The sequence below is a fragment of the Leptonychotes weddellii genome, chromosome 10, assembly GCF_054177405.1.
Source record: "Leptonychotes weddellii isolate Sample4059 chromosome 10, ASM5417740v2, whole genome shotgun sequence".
Taxonomy (NCBI): Eukaryota; Metazoa; Chordata; class Mammalia; order Carnivora; family Phocidae; genus Leptonychotes; species Leptonychotes weddellii.
This window is the reverse complement of record NC_138378.1, coordinates 103,537,931-103,559,718: the sequence shown is the minus strand read 5'-3', so window position 1 is coordinate 103,559,718 and position 21,788 is coordinate 103,537,931. Positions and strand designations below refer to the sequence as shown.

Here is a 21,788-nt window from a genome sequence, read left to right as displayed (position 1 = left end):
GAGGGTAACTTTAATTTGGAGATTTATGTCCTTTCTTACATTATTATTAAAAAATAATAATTTCCTATATTTTGTCTTCTGAAACTGAATACCGATGTCAGACTGCCTTGAATAATCCTCTAAAACTCTTTTCTCTAAAACTAATTTACATTGATGTTTTTATTCTACTTTCTGGGAGATTTCTTCAACTTTATTTTTCTGCCCTTTTGTTGAATCTTTAATTTTAGCTATCACAGTTTAAATTTCAAATTGCTCTCATCCTCTGAGTATTCCTTTTTCAAACCGTGAGAGGGATTTTACTGGCGGGCTTCATTCTCAGGCCATTTCATTGGGAGATCATGAAAAGTCATTACTTAGAGGATTTCTCTCTGGAGCTAGTAAATGTTTTCCGGTGAAGAATCCTCCAGTCTTCTACCCAGGGGACATATACCTGACAGTTCCTTTCTGGGAATGGTGTAATGGAAGGAGTCTGGCAGAGGGCCCCAATATTAACATGTCAACTTACACTTGATTTCCCTGTTTTCAGCCAGGCAGCTGCCCCTCTACTGTTGCTGGAGTCACTGAACTTGGAAGTGCTCTGTTTCAATTTCTCTAGAGAAAAAAAACCCATCTAGTCTCTTGTAGGGACATAGTTCCCTGACTGTATGGGATTAAAAGGGGATCCAGAGTTGTTATTTCTCCACATATCTTTTTCAACCAATTCCTTAGTGTTTAGCTCATGCTTCAAACCCACTTCTTGCAAAACCTGCTGCTTCTGAGTCCCCCATCTCTCTGGGCTCTATGGGTAGAATCTGCTTCATCATCACCATCAGTTTCCTCTCCAGGCCCTTCTGAGTCTTAGTTTTACTTACTCTACTAATTCAGTTACCTCTTCTCCAGCCATGTTTAATCATCCCCAAATTGCTGAACTAACTCTCTTGTCCACTAACGTCCTCACTTCTATTCTCTGTATTCTCATAGGTCTATACTTAAAAGAAAAAAAAAAAGTGGGGTGTGTGGAGAGAGAGGAGATGAAGGCATATGATTAATTTGTTGTCTAACCAGAAGTTCATACCTACTTAAAAAAATGTTTACAGATTTTATAAATAGTACATTGTAGAAAATTGGACCAGCACATTAAATCAAGCATTCATGGAGATGCATGGGTGGCTCAGTAGGTGAAGCGTCCGACTTTGGTTCAGATCATGATCTCGAGGTCTTGGGATGGAGCCTTGGGTTGGGCTGCCCACTCAGTGGGGAGTCCGCTTGTCCCTCTGCCCCTCCCCTCGCTCATGTTCTTCTCTCTCAAATAAATAAATAAATAAAATCTTAAAAAAAAAATAAAGCAAGCATTCATGATTCTACCACCCAAAAATAGTCAATATGAACATTGCGGTACATGATACAATCAGGTACTTAAAAAAAAAAAAAAAACCCTTTATTTTAGAATAATTTTAGATTTATAGAAAAATTGCCATGATGGCACAGAATTCTCATATACTCCACACCCACTTTCTCCTAATACTATCATCTTGCATTAGTATGATACATTTGTCACAATAAATGAACCAATATTGATACCTCATTATTAACTAAGTGCAAACTTTATTTAGATTTTTTTTAGTTTTTCCCTAATGTCCTTTTTCTGTTGCAGGATCACTTCCAGGATACTACATTATTTCGTTGTCATGTCTCCTTAGGCTCCTCAGGGCTGTGACAGTTTCTCAGACTTTCCTTGTTGTTGATGACTTTAACAGTTTGGTGGAGTATTGGTCAGATATTTTGTAGAATGCACCTTAACTGGGATTCATCTGATGCTTTTCTCATAATTAGACTTGGGTTATGGATTTTTTTGGAGGAAGACCACTGAGGTGAAGTGCCATTCTTGTCACATCATATCAAGGGTACATACTTATCAACATGACTTACTACTATTGATGTTGACCTTGATCACCTGGCTAAGCTAGTATTTAACAGGTGTCTGCACTGCAGAGTTACTTCTTCCCTCACTCCTTTCCAAATTGTCCTCTTTTTAAGGAGGTCGCTATGAGCAGCCCATGTGAAGGGGTGGGGAGCTATGCTATGTAACAACAAATTATTTGGAGTTCTTCTGCATGTGAGATATTATCTATTCTTCTTCATTTACTTACTTATTCATATCAGTATGGACTCATGGATACTTATTTTATACTTTGGATTATAATACAATACTACTTTATTTATTTTCTTGCTCAAATTATTCCAGCTTTGGTCATTGGTAGCTCTTTCAACTGGCTCCTGTGTCCCTTTGTGTCTCTCTCCATCTCCCCCATCATTGTGGACTTTTGGGGCACTTCCTTACTTCCTGGCACTATTAGATGCTCCTGGATCATCCTGCATATTTCCTGCCCCAGTTCTAGAATCAACCATTTCTCCAAGGTGACCTAGTCCTTTTATTGGAGAATGGTATCTGGTGATAGATGTGCTTATTTCTACAGGGATGTTATTCTCCTTAGGTCTTCTCAGCTGACATAGCAAGGAAATAGATGTGTGTACACATATCTATAAATATTTCCCTATGTAACTATATCTATATTAAGTTAAGCATGGGTTCCCACTGATGTCTTCAACTCTAATTCCTTAACACATGGATCATTTTAGCCTTCTCCTCATGTTTATCTGTAAATATAAATTCTGAAAATGAGAAATCTGGCTCCCACTATCTAGTCATTTACTTATTCAATTCCAGTATACATGTATTGTCAACCACCCAATTTTTAAAGTAGGAATTCATTTTAATTGTCCCCAAACTACTTACTTCAGTCTAAAACTCCATAAAGGACTTTATGTCACTCTGTTCTTACAGTCCCTGATCTCTTCCCAGGCTTTAATTTGCCAAACTAAAATGCCGGTTCTCACACTGATATCCGCTTCAGGCTTTGAGTCATAATGGTTGTTTTTCTCTGGCTTCTCTCCAGTTGAAATGTCCTTCTGGAGTCCACTGACAAAAAATGTATCCATCTCAGGTACTCCCTGAGTGAGTGACAAACTCTTATTCTACCAAAATCGTGCCCTATATAGTTGAGTAGACAGTGTAAAAGGCAGGGCTTGCCTTTGCTGGGAGAGAGGTGGTATGTTCTCCACATTTTTCTTCACTCTAGACAAAGTTCTCAGAAGCCACTTTGGCTGCAATGAGAGATAGAAATTCCCACACACCACATTGCCCAAGGAAACACTGCTATAAATAGTACTTGGTCTCCTCACCAGTCCACCACAGCCAAGTTAATCCAGCTGTGATGGGGATTTGGTGGGATGAGGAGAAAGCAGAAAAAGAGATAAAGCAAGGAGAAGTAAGGCAGAAGGATGGTGGGGAAAGGGTGGTGATATTAATAATAATGTTTGTAATCGATGATCTTCATAATTACTCGCATGTGCAAAGAACTTCCACATACATGGTCTCATTTATGCATTAATTATACCAACTCAAAAAAGTATACATTCACTTAAACAGTCTTAAACATTAAATTGGCTTTTGTGGGTTCTAGATTCAGGGATAGGCACATGACTCAAGCTGGGCCAACGAGAGTTGGCCCTGGGATTATTACTAGAAGTATTGAAAAAGAAGCATGTTCTCTTTTTATTGGGATTGTAAAATAAGTGTGTGAATGTTCAGTATATCTAGTAATTTTTTTAAAAGATTATTTATTTATTTATTTGACAGAGAGAGACACAGTGAGAGAGGGAACACAAGCAAGGGGAGTGGGAGAGGGAGAAGCAGGCCTCTAGCTGAGCAGGGTGCCGGACGGAGGACTCAATCCCAGGACCCTGGGATCATGACCTGAGCCGAAGGCAGACGCTTAATGACTGAGCCACCCAGGTGCCCCCTCCTTTTTTTGTTAAAGATTTTTTATTTATTTAATTGACAGAGAGAGACACAGCAAGAGAGGGAACACAAGCAGGGGGAGTGGGAGAGGGAGAAGCAAGTATATCTAGTAATTTGTTTGTTTATATGCATAGAGGAAGCTCCTCTGAAGGAGTATTCCAAAATGTTAAAGTCGATTAATTTTTGGTGGTGAGATAACTCGTGATATTTATGGCTTTTACCACTTACATATTATTTATATTTTCTATAAAGTAGTGTATTACATTTATATTAATGTGGATTTTCTGTTATAAATTACTTTTTAATTATTTATAATATATTTCTTATAAAATAATATAAATACATAGTAATATATTTATTATCTTTACAATGTATTATTATGTAAATAATAGATTAATGTAATTTTTACACTAATGTAAGACAGAAGTGCTTTAACCCCCAAATGCCCATTTATTCCTTCCTTTCGTTCCTGCCTTAAACCCAGTTCCCTATGCCTGGCAGGACATGCATCCTTAATCCCACGATGATCCAGTTTCCTAGAGCAACTTTTTCAAAATAGAGTATTTTACCTTATCAAACTAAAGTATTGAGGAAAAGGAAAATTTTTAATAAAAGTAAAACATTTTTTTTTAAAGATTTTATTTATTTATTTGACAGAGAGAGACACAGCGAGAGAGGGAACACAAGCAGAGGGAGTGGGAGAGGGAGAAGCAGGCTCCCCGCAGAGCAGGAAGCCAGATGCGGGGCTTGATCCCAGGACCTTGGGATCATGACCTGAGCTGAAGGCAGTCGCTTAACGACTGAGCCACCCAGGCGCCCCTAAAAGTAAAACATTTAACAACTCCAAGAGTCTACTGGTTTTGTCCATATCCCACCAGACCTTGGGGCTACTAACAGAACCAAGTTGAAGGGTGGGGAGACTCCGCTCTCACAGAGGGGCTCTTACTCCACTCTGGGTGGGCTGTGGCAGTGGTCTGGGGGTGAATGTGCCAGTTTTACATGACTTTGTGGTCTTTTCAGAAAGAGCTCAGTGGGTTTGGGACTGGCTTTGATGGTCTCAGTAGCCCTGCCAGAGAAAGGAACAAATGGCAACCCCTGAGGAAGAGGAACATTCCAGATCCTGGCTCAGCCCTTTCCTGGCTTTCCTCCTCCAGGGTTTGTGAGGCCTCCTGGGAATCACATACTGACTGGGAGGTCCTCCCTGGTGTCCAGGAGCTCAGTCCTCCTCTCTTCCGCAGCCCATAGGGGCCCCTCCCGCAACTCACCAAAGCACAGCTAAGACCAGGCTGCAGCGTTGAACAAAACTCCCCCCAAACCCCGAAGAGATGCCATTCATTCTGAAGGAAAACTACCCTCTACAATTATGATGCAGGGCCTGTAGCTTCACATTGTACCAGATTGCTTTTCTCTTTTCCAGAATAGGTTGAAATTTTATCCTTGCATAACCCAAAGACCTATTAAAATATTTTGCTGAAAACAAAAGGGATTATTCCCACCAGAGCAATTTGCTTCCCCCTCTGCAGGAGAGAGAGGAACCGGTATAAAAACCCCAGCCCATACAGTTTCCAATAGCAGCTTGGCCTGTTTCCTTGCCCTTGCTGGTTCCAGAAAGAGCAGCACGCACTTTCCGCGCGCTCCGCTGTCTGCCAGTTTGGAAACAAGACTGACTTTGAAAGAGGGGCAGGGATTTGGCTGGCTGGGGACTATGTGAAAGACTCAGGAGAGGGGCAGCAGGCCAGTGGCCAAAGAAACCACCACTTTTCCCAAGACTGGGGCTTTAAATCTTGGAGTCTGATGTGGGGAGGGAGCTCCGGAATCTCCAGCCACCTCTGAGTGGAAAGGAGGCACCTGGAACAGATGAACTCTCCAGGTTCTTCCGGCTCCAAAAGTGTCCATAGCTCAGTGAGGTCAGTGAGGCAAGGGGCTTGCTCCCCAGGTGTAGGTTTCCACGGGGCTCTTCCTGGATTGCTTCAGCACTGCCAGAGCGCCCGTCCTCCCCTCCCAAGGCTTCTTAGCTTAAGATAACAGTCTTTTGTTCTCCCAGGGACTCCACACCCAAGGGGAGAGGGAATGAGGAAATCTTGGGAAAGTGCTGCCTATCTGATGAAGGTAAGAGGTAAGAGGCTGCTCCTCTGCCTTCCAGGGCAGCTTGTTCCCAAGGGCCCCCACCCAGTTCTGGAGGCATTTCTGGGCTTGGCTTCCTTGGCAGGGGAGGCTCAGAGGCACTGGGGGTGCAGAGGGTGGTGAAGGCTCATAAATTTTCATCTTGGGGATACATTAGGGATTTTTTTCCAAGGAATCTTCCAAGGAGAAAGTGGGTGTCTTCTAGTGGCTTCCCACCAGAGCAATGATCAGATCCAGACTTCTCAGCGTGGCATCCAGGACTCTGCAGAATCTTGCCTCACCCTTCCTTGCCAATCCCATCTTCTGCTCTCTCTCCCCAGACCTGCTGGGCTCTAGCTACATAGAACTACTGTTATTCCCCCGAAAATGTTATGCATTTTCACACATCTGTGACCACTTTGCATATGCTATTTCCTCTGCCTGGAGTGCCCCCTGCTACTTCTCTTCTTAAAGAACTATTCATCCTTCAAGACCCTATTCAAAAGTCAGATGCCTCTTCAAATCTTGCTTGACTCCCCAGACCAGATTGGATGCTCTGTGCTCCAAGGCAAAGGGTTCCTTCCTTGGTTCATTACCCAGTAAGTAATTATTAGGATTTGCATGTTTATCTTCCTCTTAGTTGCTTCTCCAGGGCAGGGACTGTGTCATTCACCTTTGTAAATCCAGTGCAGGGCCCTAATAATTCCTCAGGCAATATTTATGTAAGAATGAACACCAATTCTGCTGGCTTTGTGGTATTTTTGAGTGGCATTAAGAGAACACTTCTGTCACCATGGGCCTCCCCTGGTGCACAGTGCCATCTCTCCAGACAAGGGTCATAGATTTGTGAGTCTGTGTATTCACACAGCATCAGTACAGCAATCCTCAGGTAGTTTTACATTGGATTTATTTATTTTATACATGAACTCTCTGGGTGGTTATTATAGTTACCATCATAAGATGAAGAGACTGAGATGCCAGCAGATTAAGTAACATTGTGTTCAAGGTTACAGTACATACAGAGCAAAGCTGGGACTTGAATCCCAGTATTCTGGCTGCAAGAGCCACAAGATCTCTGCCTATACCAGAGACTCTCAATAAGTGGTCTTTGAATCAGTAGATCAGCATCACCTTGGATCTTGTTGGAAATGCAAATGATTGGGCCCTGCCCCAGACCTACTGAATCAGAAACTCCTAGGATGGGCCCAGCAATCTGTTTTCAACAGCCCTGCGGGTGATTCTGTTGCATGCTTCATTTCAAGTTCAAGAACCCAGGCCTACACCATAACTGCGCCCGCAGCCTGGAGCCAGAGCCAGAGGAGGGCGCTCCAAGGCAAACTTTCACCCCTAAGCAGTCATGGCAGCTGGGATGGGGACAGGTAGAAGGGAAGAAAAGGCAGGGACTGAGTTAGGAGACAGAATTCTAGTCCTACCAGTTCTGCAATGATTGGCTGAGTGATTCTGAGCACTTCTCTGGGTCTCAGTTTTCTCATCTGTAAAATGAGGATGTTGACTAGCTGATCTCAAATTTCCCTTTATGTTCTGTTATTCACTCTCCTTCTTTGGAATAGTAATGTTGTCTATGCTAGGAATGGAATGAAGACAGAGTACGAGTGCTCATTTTTAATGGATTTTTCCCATACTTGGAAATCAACAGGCCCAAATTCCAAATCCTTGGACTAGCTACCTTCTTCTTCCTTAGGGACAGAAAGTCAGAGCAAACATTTGAGTCGACTAATGAAACTTCATTAGGTGAAAAAATAGAAACCCGTCTGATGGTATTGGTTTGGACCCCCCCTCCACTGTCTGGGGCTCCTCCCCATGGGCCTTTTCCCTGATCCCTCTCCTGTTACCCACTTCCGCACTGTGACTCTGCCAGACCCTCTTGCTCACAGGACCCTCTCCCTGTTCCCCCAGCGAGCCTGTGTACTTTTCCTACTCCTCTCCATGGGGTTGCCCAACTCAGAGGCTCTCACTTATCTGACACTTTTTTGAGGAAGGGTGAGGTGTGACGTGTCAGGCTGACTTACTAGGTATGCCAGGGGCTTGATGGCCTAATGGGGAGGTCCCATGGTCACATGGAAGCCCTATCCTCCAGCTTTCCTGTGGTCCTGAGGGCCCTCACTGGGGCCCCCACACACTGGGTGGGACTGTGCCCATAGGGTACCTGGTGAGGCCCAGCATTTACTGGCAGCTGGAAAACCTTTCTACATCAGGCTGAAAAGAAGGAAGATTGTTAAACAACTGGCAAGTAGGATGCTTAGAAGATTCTAAGGAGTGAGGTTAGAAGCTATAACTACACACAGATTTACACATATTCTTTAAAAAAAAACCCAAAACCCAGCTCAGCCTGATGTTGGCCTGTTCTTCTGTGAGATCCCCCTCTCTTCCTCTTCTGCATATGTTCAGAATGTATGTCAACCTCACTCCTTAGAATCCCCTTTGAGATGATTATGAAAATTTGAGACAAGTAATTGCACCGTAAAAGTAGATACCTGAATCAGAAAGATGGGTAGTCAGCAAGAGAACATGGCTGAACTCATGAGTCCAGAGGGGCTATCAGAAGGTGGGCAGTTTTAAAAGTTGGTCAAATACTATGTCACCTTCAGCACAATCACATGTGCTGGATAATGAGCCCGAGTGTCTATCAAATCAATATCATGCTCACAGGCTCAAGTGTGAGTTTTCCAGAGTTCAGGAAAAGCTTACAGTGCAGGACTGTCAGGTGTTGCTCCAGTCCTTGGGTTAAAAGCCAAAGAAGGTGATTATTAAACAGGCCCCAGAAAGGATAGGAGCTCACTGAGGCTGCACTCCTGGGCTGCAAGTAGCTCAGGGAAGCTGGCTGCCTCCTAGATTGGGCATCAGTGGAATTACAGGTTAATAAAGAATATGTATGTTCTCCAAACTCATCAAGTATACATGAAGTATTTTCAGCTTTTTATATGTCAGTCATACATAAATAACGTGTTTTTTTAAAAGAATATGTGTGTAAATTTATGTGCAGTTATAGCTTCTAATGTACCCTTTAAGTCAGCACACATCGTCAGTGGTTCCTGATCTCACCCAGTACCCTGGAAGCCCACGTCAACACTTTCCGTTGATGGCTGCTCTTTTTTCCCCTGTTCTGAGTCCCGCCAAAGTGCAGCTGGTAGTTGAAGTGTAACCTGGAACTTGCCAGTCTGCCTCAGTGGGCCTGGCACATCCCAGGATCCAGGGGGCTTGAGGGCCTGGGCAGACTCAGGCATAGGGTCGTCTCACTGGGCCTGCTCCAGAATGGTCCCTCTTTCTCCCTCACAGTCTACTCCTGCCCCAGCTCAGCCTGATGTTGGCCTGTTCTCCTGGGAGATCCCCCTCTCCTCCTCTTCTGCCTATGTTCAGAATGTATGTCAATCTCACCCCTTAGAATCTTCTAAGCATCCTACTTGCCAGCTTACTTGACTTCTGAACATTCATTTCTGGTGCTGTCTCCCATCCGAAGATTGGCCAAGTCTGAAGTCTGAACACTGGGGTTCTTTAGCAGTTCCTGAGGTTGTGCAGGAGAGAGGAGGTGTGGGCCGTAGTCATAATAATCTGATGCAATCTAGCTGTGCGCCCCGCCCACCCAGGCACATCGTGTTACTTCCCTGGGCCTCACTTTTATCATCTGCAAAAGGAAAATGTTGATTCAGATGCCCTCTGAGGCTTTCCAGCTCTGACATTCTGAGATCCTGGAGCCCACCCTGGCTAAAACAGAAGGCTCCGAGGTCCTGCCCATGACCCCACCCATGGCCAAGTGGAGCTAGAAGGAAGTGCACGCAGTGTCAGGAAGGACAGTGGGGAGGATTCTGGGCAAATTGATCACTTGCCCTTCGTGGACTTAGGTTTAAGGAGCGCCTGTTGGGTGGGGCCTGGCTGGAAGGAGTGAGCCAGCCTCCCCCAGATTTCCCCTGCCTGAGTGCTTGCCTCACAGGCTGTTACTTCACCCTCCTTACCACTTCCCGGGGCGGGGAGGAGAAGGGCAGATGGGCAGCAGCTGATGCAATAGACAGGGAAGTTTTACAGGTAGTTTTACATTGGATTTATTCATTTTATACATGAACTCTCTGGGTGGTTCTGGGTGGTTCTTCGAAGACAGAACAAAGGTCAGCTGGGCTGGGCCTACCTGGGCTGCAGCTGCGAGGCTCGGCTCTCCGCAGAGTTTCAGCTTCCTCTTCTTCCTCGACTCTCTCCTGGAATGGAGTTTATTCTCTGGTTGTCAGAGCCAATAGTTGATACCAGTGTGTTAGAGTCTCCTCATATCCGTTCACTTGCAGTGCTCTAACCTGCAGAGAACATCCTTGCCTGCTGGGAATGTGCACGTGTGTGTGTACACGCATGCACGCACACGCGCCCAGTGGGGACATCTGGAAGTGAGATAGTTGTTCTAAGAATGTGCTCCCAGTGCTCTTCTGAGGAAGTGGGTTCAGTCAGGAGGATCAGAGAGTGTCAGAAGATCTGGATATTTCCTGTATAGCCAAAGTCTCAAAATGTGGCCTAGGAAATGCGATTTCTATTCAAGACCCCTTGTATCAAATATCAGTGAGACTCTGGGCTACTTGCCCATCTCCTGGGGATCTGCATGCCTTGGACACGATATAACTCTTTTAATCTTTAAAGTTAAAACAAAGTCTGCAATGGGAAAAAAACCAAGGTGCATCAAGTCCTTTGTCAAGTCCTTGACAAAAGGAAAAATTGCTAAATATTGCACTCAAACTAGCTCGATAATGAGTAACTATACCTTCATGATAAATGGAAAAGAGCTTTGTCTTACTAAATTCATGCTTCAAGGTTGCACATTCTGTGCACTAGGCTCAAGAAGTAAAGTCTAAGTACACTTAGGCCCTACATGACTCATAATCATCGTAATTTACTTCGCATTTACTATGTGCCAGGCCCTGTGCTAAGTGATATACATGAATTATCACATTTTGTCCTCAAACCCTATGAGATAAGAGTCTGTTATCCCCTTTTCCAGATGCAGAAACTGAGGCACAGATGTTTTAGTAACTTGCTTAAGGACACCAGTAAGTGGTTGAGTTGAGATGTTAACCTTGTTCCCTGACTCTGAGGTTTTTATTTTTCTTTTCATAACCATCTGAAAAACTCACCTATACAAATAGAGGATTTAAGTGGGTTAGAATTCTTCACATTACAAAAGGATTCACCAGAATGTTCTCTAAATCCCGAATTCCCCTCTAACTTTAGTCAATAAAATCCACAATTTTATTTTCTGGACTTTATATTTTAAGGAACATCGTTTTTGAATATAATAGACTTCTTCTCTTTGGGAAGGGTCACTATGAACCCTCTCATCAAATTAGTTAATTCCAGTATAATTAATGCTGATAATAGTTAATGATTGACTTATTTTCTTATGGGTATTGAATAACTAAATTTAGAAAGGAGCTTTGGGCAAGGTAGTTTATAACTTAAGTATGAATTTTATAATTATACATTTGTATATCTTCTCACATAATCAAATTTAATCAAATAAATAGCCTAAAAGAGTGAAATTATAGTGTTATCACGGCAGAGCGGGAGTTGGGGGTTTTCTTCTTGAATCAGCCATCAGCTTGATTTATAGATGTTTTATCTCATTAACCTTTATGTCATGGAGCTAATTAGTGATGCTGGGAACTGCAAAACACACTTGAAGCAGCCATGTTGCTCTTTAACTCCATCATGCACCAAATTAAACTGGACTCAATTATTCTGAATCATTGAAGACATCTTTGGAAAGATTTTTCTCCTTCATTTCAAATGGCTTAGTGGAATGAAAATCAAACTTGATGTGAACCCTGTTTTTCTCTTTTGGCTGTATACCATTTTACACCAAAACCTTCTGAATCTTTCAAAAGCTCTTCCCAGAGAGGCAAACACATGCAGATTGCTCTGACTATCCCTGTTTGGGTAAAGTTTTCCCAGGATTCCACGGAGGGTCCTGAAGATTTCACTGCTGGCCTTCCATGTGCTGGTGAGCATCAGGGCAGCCGCACCAGAACCCAGCCCCATTTGGAGGGCTGCCATCTTGACAATGGAGAAGGTCCCTCAGGTTCTTATAGTGCTGTCGGTGTCCTTTTGCTTCTGTTCCCCATTCTTACTTTTGGAACTAAGCCCCTGAGGCACAGGTAGTTACAGCCTTTCTTCCCTTCCAGCATTCTCTGGAAGGATTCTGAGCTGTGTGGTCTCCCATTCTTGTGGCTGGATTAAGAGGATGGCTAGGATGGAAAGAACCACATAGGCTAGATTATTTTCATAGGAAAAAGTGTGAAACTACTCTCTGGAGAGAGAATGGGCTGGGTGTAGCTCTTGAGTGGGACTTTGAGTGAGAAAAGTGACCATTTCTTCAAGAAACTTAGCAAAGATTTATGTTTTTTTAAGGCATTTGGAGTTCAACTTGTGTGTTTTTTAAAAATATGTATTTATTTTACAAAGAGTGGGGGGGAGAGAGAGAGAGAGAATGAGAACATGAGTAGGAGGAGGGGCAGAGAGAGAGAGAGGGAGAGAGAGAATCTCAAGTAGATGCCATGCTGAGCATGAAACCTGATGCAGGGCTTTATCTAATGACCCTGAGATCATGACCTGAGCTGAAATCAAGAGTTGGCCACTTAACCGACTGAGCCACCCAGGTGCCCCAGTTTGTGTTTCTTTTGAATAAAATACCACATGAAGATGGACCTCCATAAGAGAGGAAGAAGGCTCAGGTTTATTCAAGTTACATTTCAAGTAATTTTCTGAGAGAGAAAACTGGTTTGGGTAGAAAAATCTAAGACGATGGCTTACAGTGGGGTTTTCTGAATCCATGGGCTTAGAATAGAACTGTGAAGTGTGGGGAGTCATAGAGAGGGGCCCATGGGAGGATATATTATCAGGTGGAGGCCATTCACCTCTCTTAGATTTGTGGGTGAAGCTGAGGTTTCTTTTGGGGGTAATTTCACTTGAGGAGTAAACCTCAGTACTGGAGTAAGGTGACACCAAACTTGAATTTCTTTTCTTGGCTTAGTTTAAAAAAAATGGACTAGATTGTTAACATACAGAAGAATTTTTCTGTGGGTTCTTGCTCCTTAAATGCCAAACTGATGTTCTCATGCCGTTTGACATGTCTCTTGGGTGAATGACTCAGCCCTGGCCTCATGGACCCTCCACAGGCTCTCCCTCCCTCAGGGGTGCAGGTGTGTCCCCACCTCGGTTGGAGGCCAGGAAACTAACCACAATCTCCTGGCTAGGAGACTGTAGGCTCCTGCCTTGGAGGCAAAACAGGGTGAAACACAGGCAGGCAGGATCCCAAACCACAGAAGCTCAAGTTAGGTCATCTTTGTGAACATGACAACTCGCTGTCTCTCTTAGTCAACAAAAAGAAACATAGACCTGTTCAAAAATGGCTTGAAAAGACGGAATTTGCATGACTTTGGTGACTTGCCATTGAGTGCTATTCCAAAGCAAAGGAGAATTAATTAGCGCATCCTTTTCACAAGCCAAAAAACGTGCAACGGTACACACACACCAGTTTACTGCAGGACCATTGAGTACACGAGTTTAAATTTCTTGTCTGGTAACCAATGAGTACAATGTCTGATTTCTTGTTCCCTCCTCACATGCACCTGGCAACATGGGGGACTGTGTGCTGGGCAGGAACCATCTTTCTTTTTCTTTTTCTTTTTTAAAAAAGACTTTATTTGAGAAAGAGAGAGAACACGAGCAGGGGGGAGGGGTAGAGGGGGAGGGAGAAACAGACTCCCCGCTGAGCAGGAAGCCTGATGCGGGACTCCATCCCAGAACCCCGGGATCATGACCTGAGCTGAAGACAGACTCTTGACTGACTGATCCACCCAGGCACCCAGGAACCATCTTTCAAAGCCCTTGGAGAAGTTGCAGAGACATCCACAGGACTCTCCCTCTGTGGAACCAGGCTCATTGGGACAGTTAGAAATTAGGTTGAGGATCAGGTTAGTGGGGAGGAAGCAGTGATGGAAAATTCTTCTTCTTCTGAAAACAGTTATTCATGGGAACTTTGCCATGACTGGTATGGCCATTAATACAGTCATTTCATTTTGCCTTAAATGTGAGATCCAGTCCAAGGCGGAGGGAGATGAACCCTTAGAAATGCACAATGACTATTCACCCAGTTTACTTGTGGGAATCAAGCAAATGAAGTGGCCTGAGAAAAACAACACTGCTTTAAAAAGCATTCTCTTGTGTTCACAGTATATTTACAGTAATCATTAGGAAAAAGGGCCTGGTGTTTTGAGGAATCTATCAGAAATCTTCAGCCCAGTTTGTTGCTAGGGCAGAGTGAGAATGAACTTACCTTACTGAAATCCTAACTGCTACTGTCAGGGTGATCCAGAAAGTCTGGATAATGCTATACGTAGGAAAAACAAACAGAAACGTTTTCTTTTCTAGACTGGCACCCCTGAAGACTAGGAATAATAGTCACTTCAGATATGAGTTATTGATCCATTCCTCTAAGGCTAGTTAATAACAAATACTGTTTGTTCTTTGTAGGATTTAACATTTGCCCAACCTACGTATAGCACATGGAATTTGACCTTAACCCACAGAGCCACACTGGTTGCCTTTGACTCCAGCATGTATCTTACTGACATCTGTTTTGCACAGAGGAAATAGGAGAGTAATAGAATTGATGCTGAGTGCACTAAATTCTGCCCATGACAAACGTGTACCAGGCAGCTTCATGGAATTAATCCTATAGCACAGATGAGTTATTTCTGGACCTGGGGCCTCTCTGGCCACCTACCTCCCCACAGGTTGGTGCAGTCCCCGATTCCTATAGCAGACCTACTTAAGAAGGCCGGTGTATTTTCCTGGTTGCATTGTTCTGTAGCCTGCTAATCTCCACAGATGAGACAGTTTAACATGCTCATGTCTCATGTGGCCAGAGATATGCTCTGTGATGGCATCAGGACCAATCTTGTCCTGGGAAGAGCACTAGACAGAGCTTGGCCCTAGTAGTTAGCTTCAAGTCATGGTGGTTCCTGGCTCCACTCTGGCCTCTTGCCTGGCTCCAGAAACTGGACTCTTCCCTTGTCTATTCACTTTATAAATATTGGTTGAGCATCTGCTCTGTGCCAGGCCCACAAATATGGCAGTAACTAAAACAGATGGAAATCCCTGCCCATCTCTGACTTTTATTTCATTTTAAGAAACTGAGTCTTGTCCTACCATTTTGTCCCAAATTTCAATGGTGTTTCCCTGGTCAGTAAGCCACTTCTAGAACAACATCTCTCAAACTTGAATGTGCATGCGAATCACCCGGGGGACCTTGTTAAAATGCAGATTCTGATTCAGTAGGTCTCAGGTGGGGCCTAAGATTCTGCACATTTAACAAGCTCCCTAATGATACTGCTAGGATGCTGCTTGGCTTCACCTTGAGTGGCAAGGATATACAGCCAGCAATATCAGCACCATCTACAAATTTGTTAGAAATGCGGATCTTCAGACCTTGCTTCAGACCTACTGGCTCAGAATCTGTCCTTTAACAAGATTCCCAGGAGTTGAGAAACAGGAATCTAGAGCAGTGATTCCCAAAGTACATGCAACATCAGAAGCTACAGGTGACAGTTATAAAATCCCTGTGGGTCTCGTTCCCCCGCCCACTGAGCTGTATTACCTGGCAGTGAGCACCCCAGGTGATGCTGATGGATACCAGGTTTGAAAACCTCCAAAGCATTTTTGGAGGACAATGTCTGAGCTTCATGGGACTGGAAAAAGCCTTAGAGATGACCTGATGATAATCATCTGAGATCGTGGGCTCCTCCGACGTTACCCTCACACAAGTCCCAGATAAGAAACTGAGGCCAGGTTCTTGCCTAGGGTCCCATGGTTAAAATGGCAGAGTCTGGCCTCCAGCACATGTGTAGTTCTCCTTCCACTGCAGCCCTGCTCCCTACCCACCGCGGGAATGCCTCTCCTTGACCCTGACCCAAATCTTTCCCTCCTCCAGTGGCGAGTTTCAGCCCATTACTTCTAAACCTCTACACCCTCACCAGCGCTCTACTGCTGTCCTCTCCTCACCCATAGCACCCACCAACCAAACCACACATTTAGTTGGTTGACTTTCCCCAAAGACCGTTCCTGTCAGCCTTTTGATAATGTTTGCGGCTCTTCTTGGGGGCAGGTGAAGTATGTGGGTGGCAAGGGTGCTGTCCTCTGGACTTTCATCCATTTTCAAGAAGGCAGTTGAACTTTCTACTCTTTGTCTTCCATTTCAGTGTCTCTGATAAGTGTTCTGCAGCCTTCTGGAATGTATGTGAGCACCTCCTCTGTTGGCTTACAGCTTCAAGACTTCCTCATTCTTTCAGATTGGCCACTTTCTCCCCTCCCCACCCTACTCGGGTAGGTGCTGCTCACAATGGACAGGCTTGGAGCTCATGGTCTAAGATAGGGGTCTTAGCTCGGCATCAAGATACCTGAGCCCAGTCCTTGAGTGTACATTAGAATCTCTTAGGGAGCTTAAAAAACCTGAAGTTTGGACTGCACTCAGATCGATTAAATTAAAACCTCAGGGTGGGAGGTAGGCATCACTTGTTTATGAAGCTCCCCAGGTGATTCCAGTGTGCAACCAAGATTGAGGGCCACTTAAAGTCCAGGGAAAATTGTTTCTGGATAAGTGTATGTGCATTTTCTGGAAAAGCTAAGATGTCTATGGCACCTTCTGCCTTCCCTCCCTCCCCTCCCCCCAGAAAAGGCTCAGGGACTGGTCTAAGATAATAAATAAGCAGGAAGAATTTACCAATTATTAAGGAAACACCAAATGTGTGTGTTAACTAAATAAATAGGCATTAATATGCAGAGCAGAGAAAGTGCCTATAGGTGCTTCACAAGTGAAGGGGACCTCCGGAGTGTTCTGGTTGGTGGGATGGGAGAGTCTCTACCTCTCCCAATTAGCCAGGAAAACCATGTGATTTGAGATGCTGCCACTCTAGGGGTCTGATCACATCCCTTAACTCCCCCCACCACAGAACAAAAGCTTGGCTCCCAACCACAACATCCTGGTTCTTCTGTGACCTTGCTCCAGCCATCCTTTCTAGCTCCTCTCCCTCACTTCTTCACACACCCTAGCCCCAGGAGGATGCTCACTGTCCAGTTTTTAGACACTGTGCCTTTGCTTCTGTTCTTTCCCAGGTTTCTCCCACTCTGCCTATCTCGGGGTGGAAGGAAGGTTGAAGAGACAGAGAATGGCTGGAGGCATGTTTCCTGAAGGTGCTCAGTTCATATTTGTCAAAGCCAGTAGGGCAGCCACCTTAGGAGCTCCTGCTTGGGAGTTGGAGGGATGATGTGCAGAGATTCAGAAGCTCTGGCCTTCAGGGGACTTAGATGCCAGTGGGGGGAGGCAGACCAGTAAGAAGCGCAGGGAAGCATAATAGGCGTTCTGAGAGGAATATGTGGAGGGGACATGTTGGGTGGGAGGGGGAGTCAGGAGAGACTTCATCCAGAAAGGGACTGATACCCAGCAGGCCCCAGTGAAAAGAGATGGGACTGAATTAGGAAGCTGAGGCTAGATTATGGAGGTCATTGAATGCCAACCTGAGGACACCCACCACACAGATTGAACCCAGGTGGTGCCCCCAGGTCTTGCCAGCTTTTAGTCTTGCTCCCTCAGGAAGTCTTTGCTGTAATACCAATCTGTTGAGGCATAGGACCTAATTGTGAGGCTGTCTCATCTGCCTGGAGGTGTCTATGCTTGGGAAGGTGCCAGCTTTTTGCAGGGAGCCCCGGCCATCTCCTGTAGAGTCTCCTTCCCCACCCCGCCCACGTTCCCAGGCCCCTAGAACAAGTCACTGACCCTGTAGATAAGAATAGTGGCTGTACTTCCCAACCATAAGTCAGGTGAGACATAGGTATGACAGTGGGCTGGGCAATGGACAGTCAGGGACCTCCCAGAACAGGAGAGGAGGGGAATAGCTTCTGGATCTGGGGTTTGAATCCCAATGCTAAGCGCTGGGAATGCAGTATTAACTGATGTAACACAGACACTGTGTCTAAAGCTCTGTGAGAGTAGATGTTCAATAAATGTTCTCCTCCATCTGCTTTCCTGTGCTGACAATCCAGGTGAAACAGCTGTATCCCCCACTCAGCACCTCCCCCCCACAAAGAGATGCGTGCCCCTCCTCTAGGGTCTTCACCCCTTCTGCTTGGGTCGCCAGGATTCTCTAATTATTCTACACTTTAATAAGGCACAGAGGGCTCATTATGTAAATTCAGGCAAAAAAAAAAAAACCACCCCAAAACCCAAATCATGAATCGCATCTGTATTAATAAACATTTTAATTAACACTTACCAACTGCCAACAAAGTGTTAGATGTAAATAACAGGTGGATGCAGGTTGAAGTAATGAGACTAGAAAGCCGCTGCTTCCTTTCTACTCCATCCAGGAATTTCAAGAGATAGTTCTTATGCTATCTCTTTTTATTTATTTTTTATTTTTTAAGTAGGCTCCATGCCTAGTGCAAAGCCCAATGTGGGGCTCAAACTCATGACCGTGAGATCAAGACCTGAGTGGAGATCAAGAGTCAGATGCTCAACCACCTGAGCCACCCAGGTACCCCGATATTTCTAAAAATTTTTTTACCTATTTAAGTAATTTCTACATCCAATGTAGAGTTTGAACTCATGACTTGGAGATCAAGAGTCACATGCTTTCCCAACTGAGCCAGCCAGGTGCCCCCCGCTATATCTTTTTAAAAACAAGCTTATAGGGGCGCCTGGGTGGCTTAGTCAGTTAAGTGTCTGATTCTTGATTTCAGCTCATGTCATGATCTCAGGGCCCTGACTTCAGGGTTGTGAGACTAACCCTGCATCAGGCTCCATGCTGGGCATGGAGCCTGCTTAAGATTCTCTCTCACCCTCTGCCCCTCCCTGCTCAGTGCACACACACACACACTCTCTCTCTCTAAAAAAAAAAAAAAAAAGAAAAAACAAAAACCCGAAGCTCCCCACAAGCTTATAAGTTCTCCTGAACCCTGAACTACTAGTACACACCTATCATTGTTTGCCATTTAAACATGTTTATTAATAATTTAACATTTGTATGGTGCCTCTCATCTCAGATTCATTTATTCAGTTCATTCAGCAGCTAGTCAGTATGTGTGGTAGGCACTGTTCTAGGCACCAGGATAGAGCAGTGAGTGAATAAGACAAAGTTCCTGATCTTAGGAACTTTACATTGTGGTGGGTAAAGACAGATAATAAGGAAATCATCAAATACACACACAAAATATTCAATGGTGAGAAGTGATGTAGGAAAATATAAAGTGAAGTAAGGAGAATAGGGAGAGAGATTGAGAGTGTGTGTGTGTGTTACTTTCCTTCTGTGGCCAGGGAAGGCTTCATTGATTAGGTGACATTTGAATGATAGAATTTACTGATTGATTACATATAGGGCATGAGAGAAAGAGGTGTCAAGTTGGCTCCTGGGCTTTTTACTTGAGCAACTGAAAAAATGGAATTGCCACACACTGGTATGGGGGAAGCCTTAGGTATGGGAGAAGCCTTAGGGATACAGAGCAAGTTTGGGAATTTGATTTTGGACATGTGCTGTCAAGTAGGCAGTTAAATATGCCAATCTGGAATCCAGAGAAAAGGTTGAGACTGGAGATATAAATTTAGAAATCTTCAGCCCCTAGATTTTTCAAAACCCAAACTAGCTGTGACCACCAAAGGAAGGAGTGTGGACAGAGAAGAGATCCAAGGACTGAGCCCTGGGCAGGCCTCCACTGAAGGGTGGGTGAGGTGAAAACAGAGAAAGAATTGCTGATGAGGAAGGAGAAGAACCAAGAGAGTGGCTACCTGGACACCAGGTGAAGAAAATTTTTCAGGGAGGAGTGAGCCACTGTGTATAATAATACTGATCGATGCTGAGGAACATAAGGCTCAAGAATTGACCATGGGGCTTGGTGCCATTGGGGTCACTGGGGCTCTCACCAGAGTGGCTTCTGTGGAAAGGAGGAAGGAGGGAGGCAAATGTTTGATGCCAGATTCTGAGAGAGAAAGATGTTGTCTTAATTCATTGATTGGATACTGTTTTTGAAGAAACCAGCTAGAAAAGACAATTTGAATATGGACTAGATATTAGGAAACTATTGTTAATTTTTTTAGGAGTGAAAATAGTATTATAGTTATAATCTTAGTCTTGACAGATACCTACTTAAATGTGTAGGGGTGAAGGGTTGTGATATCTGCAATTTAATTTCACACAGCTTAGCAAAAAAAAAATATATATATATATAAAATATACTTATTTATTCAGAACACATAGCAGAATGTAAACATTTGTTGAATTGGGCATATGGTGTGTTCACTGTACTATCCTTTCAAGTTTTTGATATGTTTGAAATGCTGTAGAAAACTTGGGGAAAATACAGACTCTGGGCCTCACAGGTGGCAAATGGATTTTTTAAAAGACCACAGGCAACTCTGATATATCATCAGGGATGAGAACCACTGATCCAATGCCCCACTGAGCATGAAACTGAGGTGTGAATAGTTGAAAGACTTTCCAAAGGACAGAACAAAGGCTCAAATTCATGTGTCTTGGCTTCCAGTTCTATGTACTTTTCTTGTATATCCTCTAAAGGAATTTCTTAGATAAGAAACCTGACCTTCTTGAACACCTAAAACTCTTTGTCAGCAGATGAATTGCACAAGGTAAAGGATTTGGGCACTTAGAGGATGCTCAATTGTTAAGAGTCAGGTTATTAGAGGACCAAAAATCATTAGAGGGTTAAAAAACTGTAAGGCACTAAGGGCAAGGACAGTCCTAATTTAAAAAAAATGAATTGTATTGAAGAGTTAAATTTTCTTTCAAATAATTTTATTACTTTTTGTGAAGATAATCCATGAGATTGAATTTTCACGTTTGTAAGATTTAATATATAGACAAAATCATAGCTTAGGAAAAAATTCAAAAGTCCTATTATTAGTTGGGAAATGAGGTTACAGATGAAGTTCTTGGTGTTGAAAGAGCCCAGGTTCCTTGCAGAGAGACATGAAGAATTGAAGAGGCGTATCAGTAGTAGATCCCAGTGTCTAGTGGGAAAGGCATGAGTCTTGGCAGTCAGACAAGACCTGGGTTGGAATTCTGACTCTGCCATTGACTAGTTTTGTGACATTAGGATAGTTATGTGAGCGCCCCGCATCTGTCATTCAGCCCCTCTTGCAGGCACTAGTTGCTCGGATATAGCAGTTAACACAAGATGCACAAGGTGCTGCTCTCCTAGAAATCCAACAGGTAATTAAGGAATGGGGGATATTCAGGTGGGGCTTCTAACTCCAAAGGTACTGAAAGCAGCTCTTAACCAGGTGGAGATGAAGTTGGACTGGGAGAGGCAAAAGAAGGCAACATTTTAAGGAACTGTGGGGGAGCCTAGTAGCCTGGAGCAGCTGAGAAACACATACAGTTCCTGTGGCTTTAATGCAGGTGATGGCGATTATTTAGTGAAACAAGTATGGAAAGACCTAACGCTGACCCAGAAGTAAGAGGCAGGGCTTGGGGCGTGAACCCGAGCGCTTTAAACTCTCTCTCTGCCAGGGAAGGGGACTCCAACCTCCAGCACCACAAAAGTAAAACGCCTGGCCTCTGAAGAGCCCAAGACAGGTGGCGTCGGAACTGGAGGCTTATGCGGGGGGCGTGGCTTCAGGCAGCTACCCGACGTCCTCTTCCGGAACAGGCCTGTGCCCCGGAAGCAATTGTTTGCTGAGCGACTTTGGTACCGTTTAGGAGACTGCGTGGGTGTTGTCACCATGTTCCTATCCGCGGTCACCTGTAAGTGGGGTTGGAGGCGGCGGCAGGGCCTGCGGCGAGGG

General features: G+C 44.2%; 1 protein-coding gene across 4 annotated transcripts in view; it reads left to right on the top strand.

Moving 5' to 3' along the window:
• The first annotated feature begins 5,672 nt into the window (after window positions 1-5,672).
• Window positions 5,673-21,788, top strand: part of MRPL33 (mitochondrial ribosomal protein L33) — a 47,540-nt gene continuing 31,424 nt past the window's right edge. The window contains exon 1 of one of the 4 annotated variants that reach the window (XM_081797025.1): window positions 5,673-5,957. In XM_081797025.1, the coding sequence (XP_081653151.1) occupies window positions 5,912-5,957 (46 nt within the window). In that variant the 5' untranslated portion in view covers window positions 5,673-5,911. Of the gene's footprint in view, window positions 5,958-16,589; window positions 21,748-21,788 lie in introns of those variants that run through there. The other 3 variants (XM_081797027.1, XM_081797026.1, XM_081797028.1) reach the window with 3 other exon arrangements.